The 11,872-nt window shown below is 42.7% G+C and overlaps 1 protein-coding gene across 1 annotated transcript in view; it reads right to left on the bottom strand.

Moving 5' to 3' along the window:
- Positions 1 to 865: 865 nt before the first annotated feature.
- The window catches only part of ap3b1a (adaptor related protein complex 3 subunit beta 1a), a 64,875-nt gene continuing 53,868 nt past the window's right edge, over positions 866 to 11,872 (bottom strand). The window contains exons 24-26 of the mRNA XM_080018343.1: positions 10,111 to 10,227; positions 9,516 to 9,654; positions 866 to 1,797 (exon numbers count right to left, since the gene is read on the bottom strand). Of these exons, the coding sequence (XP_079874469.1) occupies positions 1,644 to 1,797; positions 9,516 to 9,654; positions 10,111 to 10,227 (410 nt within the window). The 3' untranslated portion in view covers positions 866 to 1,643. The remainder of the gene's footprint in view (positions 1,798 to 9,515; positions 9,655 to 10,110; positions 10,228 to 11,872) is intronic.

The raw sequence follows: 11,872 nt of genomic DNA, 5'->3' as shown, positions 1-11,872 counted from the left end.
AGCTCCTTCTCGGTGAGGGGAGGCTGTACATCCCGTGATCCGTGGCCCCTCTGTGATCAATAGGCTTTGAGTGTTTGTATGAGAGTTAACATTGAAATTGGAATTATTGCCTCACCAGTCAGAAGTATTGATAAAAATGGGAGAAAAAATGCGTAAAAATTTACTCTCATCAGTTAGTGTATTCAAATCTTCCTCATAGAATAAATATATATAAAATATAAATATTGAAATAACATTGTAATAACCCTGTAATATAGTAATTACATAGTAATAAGTTTTACCTTACATACATATAACCTATCCTGTGCATAGTCACACTTTGTATATTTGGCAATTTCTGCATATTTTTATATTTTTTTTGGCACTTTGCACTTTTGTTGGCACATCTGCAATTTTTTTCTCAGACTGTTAAGCTTAATGTTAATTATCTGTACAACAACACATAAATCCTCACTAAGACAAGTTCCTCATATTGCTGTAAATGTACTTGTCTGAATAAACTGATACTGAAATAAATCCAGGCTGCAAATGATTTGAGACAGCTCATTGCCTTGCCTTGATACCTGAGTTTTAGTCAAACTGTTTAAAGGCACCAAACTGTGTCAACCAACTGCAGTTAACTCCATTTTTGGGAGTGGTGTCTATTATAGCAGCATTACTTTACTGGAATAAAAGAGAGTAAATGGTGATAACGGAAATAAAAACACTTGACAGCATTGATGCTGTAGGCTCACACAGCAATTTAACCACAGACAAAATGGCATCGAAAGGGTAGTGATGGCTTCAAGGAATATCAATACCCAAGGAAAACGTAGAGTTGGAAAATAACAACAACCTGATTATGGGTTTGGTAATTCACATTTTATTTGGAACAGAAGCATTTGCAGATACAGAGAAAAATTGTTTGCCAACGTCTAGGTCTGCAGTTCTGGATTTGAAAGGCACTTATGTATGAATGTGTGTGTGTGTGTGTGTGTGTGTGTGTGTGTGTATGTTATAAAAAGTAAGCATATTGGCCACATTACGGTGATTATGTCTGGCAATACAATGCTCAGAAATAGTGTCTCACCTGATGTCTGTCACTAAATAAGGTCCGAAAGGCTGCGTGGTAATTATTTTCTCTGCATTACCAAGTGCAGCTTAAAATCCATGTAAATGAGTGTGTTTGTGATGCGGGACAAATGTCAATGATCTTATTGAATTGGTGGACACGTGCTAAAACGTACTGATGAAATTGAAGGCACAACAGTAAGTATAAACTGATATAAAAAAATGATAATGGTCAGAAGGCTTAATAGTCAGAGCCACTACAGATGGGATATTTGGGTGAAAAGAATCAGATAACCACATAGTATCTTACTTTATGGCAGTTAAAAAAAAAATATTACAACTGTACTATCAGGTTTGGTCTCTGTTCAAAGGGAACCACTGAATTCAAGAATGCACCTTATTCTTATGTAAGCAAACAGGCACATTCCTTTAAAAACAGCAGCAAGAAATATTTGTGGGATTCTCTTCACAAGTATGACTTTCATTTCTCGGGTTTCCAGTTTTAGGGTGAAAACTGTCCCAAATCAAAGATGAAATACAGAATTATTTCCACCGATCAGTCTTCCTCCCGAGTTCTGGGGCCAAAGTCCACTCTAGGCTTGGCTCAGGGCTTGTTTCAGGTCTCTAAGCAACATGGAGGCCATGACACTCTTATCCGTGTTGATGACGAGCGAGGCCGTGGAGTTTTCTTTGGCCTCGATGGAGACCAGCACCAGCGCGCCGCTGCTGACCGTTCTCCCCGCAAACCTGGAGTAAGCAAGAAGAACGTAGGGTGAGCTGCAGAGCTGCTACTGAACATGGTGAAGGCCTTGAGCCGGGCTGACAACCAATCTGACAAACGACAACAAGAGATGGGAAGCCCGTTCGTTCCCATGGAGAGTTGGATCTCGCACGCCAGAAGGTGTGACATTCTGTGGGGCCACATTTCCGCATCCGATTGAGGCTCCCGGATGCGTTTTACAACTCTTGAAAAAATGTTTCGGAGCAACACTATCCCACCCTTGCTAAGCGGCATTGATGGAACCTACCTTAAAATGCAAGTTATATATAAATGTTTACACATGTACACTATATATAATTAACGTTGTGCCATATTCACCTGCTCATGAATCTGCTATTTTAGGATCGAATTTTGCATATGAAAAGAACAATTTATTATTTCAAAGTAAAAGATTTTAAAAAATGAGGCAAATAAAAGTTTTGGCAGCTTGTTTCAAACACTATAAACGGCTGTTTTTTAGTGCCCTGTCATTCAGAGAAAATGGCAAAGGCAAGTTTTGGGGGGGAAAAAAAAAATGCAAAAAGGAAAAGACAGACAAGAAAAAAATCTAAACACAGGTCATCCCACGGCCACCGAGGGGAATGATAACACCTACGGATGCGTTTTCAGATTCGGTGTAAATGCGCATTTGAGGTAAAGAAATTCTGAATAAGTCTTGGAATTCGGAGAATTCATAGGTGAATGTATCAAGACAATACATTATTGTTACTACGTAAACGATGCAGTGACCCAACGCTGGTGATTTGAAAGTGCCATTGGAAAATAGCTTTTCTGGGCTACCACCAAATCAGATAAAAAAATAATCTGCTAAACTCCTATGCATTGTGACGACACCAACACACTAACTTACACACAACAATCGGATGGAAATTCTTAAAACATTGTAACTACCCAATATTAGTGCAAGTGCCTGTCAGAGGAAATGTTATGCACCAGAAAGGATGAGTTGTGCCACATCCAGTCTATTTCCCCAGCTGACTAAAAAGCCATTAAGAGCCGGACACGCCCTTCATGTCAATCAAAAGAGAATTTAGCCAGTTGTCCTGGACCGTCTCTGCTCTCTCTCTCTCTCTCTCCTTCTGGGGGCCACTGGGAGAGAGTTCTAAGTTCATTGTTTCCTTGGTAACCGTCCCACCGTAGACAGGAGGGCCAAGTCTGGATGCACATGGTCCCCATTGAGAGCGCTAACGAGAGGCAGACAGGGGCTATGACCCAGGATGACCCTCTTTTAGGGAGACAGAAATGAGACCCCCCCCCCCCCCCCATCCCCCAGGTCCGTCCCGTCCTGTCCCCACCGTCACGTGGAGACCTCCCCGCCATCTGCCTCCATTTAGCGCTACATCCCCGGAACAAAGGCGCCCCCGTGGCACCCTGCCTGGGCCCGACAAACAGCCCCACAAAGGAGCCCACTTAGGCCTGACTAAAGGCCTGTGAAGAGCCCCCCACACAGGCTGCTCCACGGACAGCCGCCGTCACGGAGCCTCGCCACACTGCGCGATGAAAGCGACTGGCACGTCCGCCAATTAGCGCACGCGCACGCACACACACACACACACACACACACACGCGCACACACGCACACGCACACACACACACACGAGTGGGGATAGCGGAGGAGGCAGCTACGTGTCCACCCCGTGAATCACAAAAACCCCGGCCTGTCTGAGGAACGTCTCTGGGGAGCAGCTAAATTACCATCAACAGAGGAGAGGGAGTTTATCAGGGGAGAGGGAGGGAGGGAGAGAGAGAGAGAGAGAGAGAGAGAGAGAGAGAGAGAGAGAGAGAGAGAGGGGAGTCCTCCTCAGGCTTAATTAAAATATTAACCACTTCAGCAGGAAACAGAATCCACTGAAAGGGAGGAGGGAGCTCTTGTTTCTCTTTAAGCCCCGCTCTCAATGCCGCCCCCACCACGCCGGCACCCCACCCACTCAACATTTCTGACTGAATCAAACCATTAACCGCAAAGATTCATGAGTTCATAATGGTCATTTAACGACAAGGTTTATTCCGGTGCCCCTCTTTGTGTCGGAAATAATTGACGTTAACGTTCTAATGTAAAGCCTGGGAGCTCAATAAAAACCCCAAATCCATGTAAACGTGTTGAATGGCTCAATTCAGCTTCCTTTTGGGCTTTTGCCGTTCCCATGGCTTTGCCGAATGGATTTACATTTTTAATTTGCAATAACTGTGTGTGTGTGTGTGTGTGTGTGTGTGTGTGTTTAACTTCATGCTGGAATCGGCATCAAGAACGGATGCGTGACACGACGCAACGCAGACGAATTGTCGAAAGAGGGTGAGGCAAAGTTTTTCGGCGTGGCAGGCCCTTAAAGGGGAGATTGGTATTCCCCGCACCTCTCCTCACGGCAGGCTAAACACGGGATTAATTGCGAGCGTATGGAAAGAAAAGAAAAAGAAAAGCATAACCCCTGGTCTTGGAGCGAGCGGATTGGCATCGATCGGCGGGGTTGCGGCTAAGCATCACTCTCCAATTATCCGTGATTCTCCTCGCGCAGGAGGGCCACGTGCCATCTGCCTCCCCCCTGCAACCCGCCACCGCTGAACACAAAGTGGGCTTCACCTTTACATTGACCCCCTCCACTCACAGAGCTCAACATATACCAGAATGCGGCGCTAAAGCCACAGCCCGCCATGCCTTTTGTCCTCGGCAGAAAACCTCGCGCCCGAGAAGGTTACTCATAACTACAGTCCACGCACGCGCAGAGCCCGCCAACATGGTTCACCTCGTTCTACATTTGATCCGAGAGAGCAGTATTGTTCAACCACTGTGCTGCTAGAGAGCTGCCATGGAAAAAAAAAAAAAAATTCTAATTTCACTCGATATATATTCATAATGGAAATAGGCTTTTTGGGTCGAGAGAAGATGAGAATCTTTAATTGTCACGCAACACACCACAACACATGCACGCACACACACACACACACACACACACGTGCACATGCTTTGGATGGTGGCCGGTGAAATGGATCCTCTGCGTTTGACCCATCCTGGCTTGTCCTTCCTCCGGGGGCACAGCCAGGAGCAGTGGGCAGCATTCGTGGACGCGCCCGGGGACCTGGTAACAAGTGTCCATCGCTGGTCGGACGATGATGTGTGCATGTTTTTGGTGGGGGTCCTCCCCAGCCAGAATAGTGGCAGTTGGCCGAGAGTGACGACTATAAGTAGTTATGAAAGTTTGACTCTGTTTTGAGCTTAGGTTCTTGGGGAGTCACTCGGTAAAAAGAGTAAAAAAAAAAAAGAGTCGTTCAATTTTCTGACTCTTGATTGGTTTGGTTTAACGCACGGTGAGTGAGGGAGGACCTCCGCCACTGACCAAAAGTCAGAAGAGTCTGATCGGTTCCGAGTTGGGAATGGAATTCTTCTTAGTATCATTCAATTTTGCCAAAACTATTTATTTTGGTGGAATGAAACGAACAAATTAGTAATATTCAATATAAATTGTGAAAAAAGCCTTGGCCTTTTTTTTTTTTGCCTTGGACCTCAATTTAGTCAGTAATTATTTTGAGTTTGTGAATTGAATATTCACTCCCTCGCCCACTCATTTGGCGAAGTGGCTACTGACTCTTGGGTCATTTAAAAGTTTTGTTTGCTATGAACGGACCGTTCGCGAATCGTGCATCGCTATTAGCAGGCCATGATAATAAGCACAGTTCTACGTGTTGTTCTTTAGTGGTTAACAGAGCAGTGGTGTGCCCTTGGATTATTACTATTGTAGAAAAAAGTTTGGAAACCCATTGTGGTGTGGGGATGGTGTTTGAGCAGCCACAACTGTCCTGGGTCTAGGTTATGGGGACCCAGGATCAGAGTGGCTGCATACTTGTTGCTCGTTGGTTGGTCTAACGAGCAACAGGTAAAACCCCCATCCCCACACACACTCACACTCAGGAGAGGAGCCCCTGTCGTGACGCGTTGTTCATCTGCTCCTGGGCTTATTCCACCTCGCCCACTCTCTACAATAAATTGTGTTTTCTCAACCCCGTCGTCTGTGTCTCTGTGCCGGGGGGCCCTGAAACTGCCACACTCTACTAGAAAGAAAATCGGGCCAAATGAAAGCAGAAAACAAACTGAATCTGATGTTAATGTAATCGAAAGCTGGCTCTTTTGTCGGAGGCCAGGCACGTGCCGGCTGCGGTCAGACGCCACTGGATGACCAGGTGGACGAGCGTCCTTGAGCTGGATGGTCAGTGAGGTCGGAGCAGAGCAGCCCCGGACCAGACTGGGCAGATGGTCGGAATCCATTAGCTCCCATTAGAACCTAGAACCCTCAGCGCTCCTAGAGCGACGCCATACGGACGCACGTCATCGCATAGACCGGGGGGGGGTCGCATGAAAGGTATAAGGCAAGGACATAAGCGCAACAGAAAGAACAGGAGAGGCAAATGTGCTTCATCTCAAAGCCCATAGCCCAAATATGCGATAATGGTTAGGCAGCTGCATTTTTACCCTGGCAGAGTAAATCTTAATGGAATCAAAACTTAAATAGTATCAGAAATAATTTGATAAGAAAATCAAATTCATTGTTTAGGGAAAATAAAACGGGTGAATATCAACGTGTAGAGCAAAGAGAAAGCTTATAAATCAAGGGGTTTGCTTTTCTTTCTTTTTTTCCCCCAAAATTAGGCTCTAACTAGAGGGACTGACAATGCATGCGAAATTCGATCAAATTTGCCTTCAAACCGACTGAAAAATTGAGCACATTTATTCTATTCCGCTTGTTTAGACATAAACAAGAAACAGCGTTTTCTACATTTGCTTTCCTGCTTGATTTATTGCCATCCCCCCTTTCTAGCAATCAATTTCTGGGTTTCAGTCCCTCCCCACCCTCCACCCTCCACCCTTCCAGGAGCACGGGTTGGAAACAGCAGTGCTGCACCCTGCTGGCTGCCAAGGGAATGGCAGGTAATAACTACGCTGCAAGTTGCTAAGTTTTCCCTCTTTTAATGCAGCACCAAACACTAAAACATGCGCAAAATGTATGGTATGAACTTGTTAACAACTGTAAAAAATTGATAACTGAACAATTCACCTCAATTACAAGTCTTTTTACTTCCCTACCCCTAAAGCTTGCAAGAAGCAAGTGTTTTACCATGATCAGAAAGCATTGGAAGAATGGAGGTCACATAATACAACCCAAAAGCGGTCAAAGTGAGGGTTTCCCCATAAGTCAATCCATTATGTTGTTGAGCGGAAATGTGCATATGAGCAAAAGGCTTTGTATCCCTAAATAAACCTAATTGGGACTACAATCAGTGGCGTCACTCGGGGGGGGGGGCACTGGGTGACACCATCAGAGGGGGTGACACCATCAGAAGACGACTGAAGACGCCACAAAGGGGCTTGAGGACCAGAAAACTGGTTCTGGACGAGCCGCTGTTCCAGCATCACAGGACACGCTTGGGCTGTCGGCTTCCTCTTTAGACGCCCCAGAAGTAGCAGAGAGTGAGAATGAGAGTGAGAGAATGACAGAGAGAGATTGATAGGATGAAGTCATTTGTCCTATTGGTGATTCCAAATGGATTATGGGCTTATTGGACTTCGTGGACCCAGGTCTCTTCTACCGGCTAAAATTGATTTCCACTCACTCTTTCGGGACTCTTTCAGGTGCCCTTGCGCTAGCCTCCCCTTTCACTTTTTTTTCTCCACACCATCTCCCTCTCTCTCTCTCCCTCGACATATTTCATGAATACAATGAACTTCCCCTAAAAAAAAGAAAAAAAACCCCCAAAAACATTGTTTTGGAGGGAGAAGATATTGCTGTGACGGGGTTGAACTCCGATTGAACAATTTAGCCGATTTAGTTTGTTTTTAAATTCCTAATTATTGGTTTATATATTCACTTATAGGATGAAGTGGTTGCAGAAAAGAAAGAAAAAAAGTCAGAGAGAGGAAGAGAGAGACGTGGTGAGAGGGGGGAAAAGACAAAGAGGAAGTGAAGGAGACAGGGTGGCGGAAGGGAAAGACAGATGGACGAATAGATGGATGGGGGGGGTATGGAGATGAACGAAAGAGAGAAGAGACGGAGCAGGAAACGGAGAGAGAGGTAATTATCTATCAGGTGTTCGGGTGTGCGTGACAGAGGAGGAAGCTCATTAGCACACTCTGTGTACACCAATTACACAGCCAGGCTTCTCAGGGCATTCCCCCACCCACCCACCCACCCACCCCCACACCCACACACACAAACACACACACACACACACACACGCTTTCTTATTCATATATTTTTAAACTGCAGCAATACTAAATCTTGCCCCCCCCCCCCCCTCCCTGCATTCATTAACCTTCCCAGGTAGGACAGAACCTCCAGGCTTCGTCTTCGTCTTCAATGAATGTGTAATATCCGGATTCATTGACATGCATTAAAATCAGGCTGTGGGCTAGCGTGTTAAAAAATACAATAAATAATATAGACAGCGGATTTCGTTTTTACCGGTTACAATTAGGTGATAAACCAGCTGTGATAAAAAGAAGGTTAAAACATCACACTCTGCGGTCTATCTACGAAATACCAAGGAACAAGGTAGTTATTGCTTATTATCCATTAAAATAATTGAAGAATAATGTGAAACATGGATAATTTGAGCTAAATATATTAGTTAGATAGATAGATAAAACAAACCTAGACAATAAACACAAAAAGTAAAACCTAATTATAAACAATAAGCAATACCTGTTAGCATAAAAATAAACAAAACTATAAAAAAAGTAACCCAACAGATAAATAATTTTTTTCTTACATTTACGGTATTTTTTGCCAGAATTACAAATATGAAACATTTTATGGGATTTTACATGATAAGCGATCATAGTGAACTAATTCCTATAAAGACTTTATTGATCCCTGGGGAAGAAATTCAGGGTATCAAAGCAGTATTTGTAAAATAATGATTGTTAGTATATGCATGCCTATTAATGATGCCTATTATGCATGGCTATTAATAATTAATATTAATATGACAATTGCGGATAATAATAATAATAATCCAAATTGTTGAACCCACAGACATAGTTGAGGTCTTGTTAGAACCGGGGCGTCTCAGACATCTCGTGGCTCCAATTTGATAAATATCGATCTATATTTGGAGCAACAATTAGTGAAAAACATATGAAAATCTACCGGTAGTAGCGAAACTTGGCGTTCCTTTATTAGTTTGTGGAGCGGGCGCTTTGTGAAATCATCATTCAATTTGTTATATATGTCCAGGTTGTGGATTGTGGTTGTGCACGGAGTGTAGATGCTTCGTACTTCTTCCTGCTTTCCTTTATATTCCTTTCCACTCTTTCATTCACATTACGCATACGTCCAAATACATGGAGCAGCAACACAAAAAGTCATAATTACTGTTAAGTCAGTAGCCTTGTCCACTACCTTGGGTGTGCTGTAACCTCCAGAGTGTCATGCTTCACGTCCTGCCTCCTGCACACTCTACCCAAACGTATTATTTCCAGCAGGTGTGAACACATCTGACACAGACAATCTCTGGTTGTGTGCTTCATGTGTGAAAGGGCAACTCTGGACAATGTCCGGACCGGATTATCTGCACACTGTCCTGAGTTCATGTGTGAAAGCAGCTTAACGTGACTAACCTGGACCCTGTGTATTGCTGCCTGCAGCTATATTTATTATTATTATTATTATTATGCATGCCTGTATGTGCATTTTACCTGTGGATGTTGCTTGGTCCGGTTCGAACTTCTCCTAAATTCGCCACGGACAGGATCTGTTTGTTGAGCGGCTGGGCAGAGGAATTCTTCGTTGCCACGGTGATCGTCGCAGAAGTCTCGTTCATTCCGAGCAATTTCCCTGTTTGATCAGCGGTGGCAAGTAGTCAAATGTCTGTGAGATCGCACTTAACCAAATCAATCTGTATTTATAATGTGTATGAAACTTGAAACTGTTCCCCTTCACTTTCAGCCATTAATATGCTAAACTATGGAACTTACATGGGGAGAATTGGTCATCTAAAATAATTAAAAGTTGCAGAAATAGAATGTAAAGGGCTTATTTGAATTTAATCAATTTGATTTGAAAGTAAATAGAAAAGGAAATGCGATTCCAGGCCAGAAGAGCTTTAACTCAACCAAGTACCCATGTCTAAAGCCTCCTCCATCGATGTTATATTTTGGGGCCAAACGCGAAGCTATGTATGTCACCATTCAACACTTCAACTCACAAGACAGGTCAATAAGTTTAATTTTTGATGATGTGAAGTGAGCCACGATCTTTCAAATAGGACGTCGGGCATTGATGCCTGCTCACCCTGCTCCTTCTGGAAGTCGTGCTCCGTCAGGCTGGTGGGCAGCAGCAGCTCCCCGACCGCAGGGTGGATGGACACGGTGAACTGGTCCTCCTTTGTGCTGTCGGAGCAGGGGTAAAGGTTCCAGAGTCAGGGCCCCAAAACTGCCTCATCTTTTAAACTTCACAGCCAGAATATGTCTATTCGGCCAAGTGGATTGTCATATAAAAGGAATTTGTTGTGGTTAAGAGTGGTGCATTGCTGCAGAGAGTTGCCATAACCATCTAAGAAAACAGAACAGCCAAATATATAAAAATAGCCAAATATACAAAGAAAGTAGCACATAAAATAGCCAAATAAAAAAATACAATATTCTATGCGATTCTATGTATCGGATTAGTTAACTGAAAAGGCTATGGCAGAGGGTAATTGGCAGTATGTTGCTAGTATGCTATGGGTATTAAATATAAATATAGATGAAATACTGTACGGAATAATAAATACTGTATGTATACAATAAGATGGGCGTGGCCATTGCAAGGTTTTGCTGTGGGAAAATGTGCTTTCACATCAAAACGCAATGGTGTTATTTTCAATGTAATAATAATATGTTATTTAAACATTTTAGGCAATTTCAATACTCATCTTGCGAAAGTTAAGCACATCAGCTCTTTATGCAATTGTAGTATCGAGCAAAATACAAACAATAAAACAGGCTTTAACAAATCAATGCAAATTAATTTTTATTAATTTAATTCCAGTAATAACTTGTGTGATCCAGTTTGATCATTTTAATGAGCATTTAGCTCAAAATGGCAGTCAAAGCCGCATGATAATGTTCATAATGTCAGCCACAAGATGGTGGGAGCCTTATAGTCTTGGGTCGAGCTTTAGCCAACATGTTTTTAAAAGGTGGGGATATCATCAGGGCTGATAGGAAAAACAGTATGTCAAAGCTCCTCAAGATGTTTCATGCAATAATTACATTTATCTTTGAGGAAACCAAATCATATATCATCAGATTAACCTTACTGACTGTGAGACACTAAAATAATGATTGTGAGAATTGATATTTTTGCCATTTGCATGAAGTATTTCTTGATGTGGCATGCCGCAAACTACTACTCTGTGATTAGCATATGGGGGCGGGATCGATTTCCACAGAGTTTCTGATAAGGTTATTGATCAGCCGAGCCATCTGCGCCAATGGCATTGGGCGGCTTGATCTGGGCCGGTCTGATTACCAGACGAATAGTTGTTATTCCAGCGAACTGGGATCCATAATGGGCTGTGACATCTCACTTGGGAGCAGTGGCACAGGGAGGGCAGAACGGAGAGAGAATTTAGAGAATAAAGAATTAAAAAGACAAAATGTAAAGAAAGAAGGAAACAGGCTTGGGAGAGATGGAAAGGCAGCACAAGGAACACGACAAAACACTTAATGACTTAAGTAGATAGTATCATTTATCATTTATACTATGTACCTATAGCAATAATGGATCCTTTGCATAGTATTACATTTTGTATATTCTGTATATATATTTTATATATTTCTGTTTTGGACTTTTTGGCAATCTGTGTATATTTGCCAATATTTATATTTTATTATTGCTATTATTATTATTATTATTATTATTATTATTATTCTATTTGAGTATATTCAGCAGTTTGTTTTATTTAAGAATTATTACTTACTACAATTACTACATTTATTTTTTTTAATTACTTGATTGACTGTTTTCACCATTCATTTTCTATTTTATTCCAACTGTCTGAAGAGAAACG

Source organism: Zeus faber (assembly GCF_960531495.2).
Source record: "Zeus faber genome assembly, chromosome: 17".
NCBI lineage: Eukaryota > Metazoa > Chordata > Actinopteri > Zeiformes > Zeidae > Zeus > Zeus faber.
The sequence above is the reverse complement of the archived record's forward strand: the minus strand, read 5'-3'. Positions and strand labels throughout refer to the sequence as shown.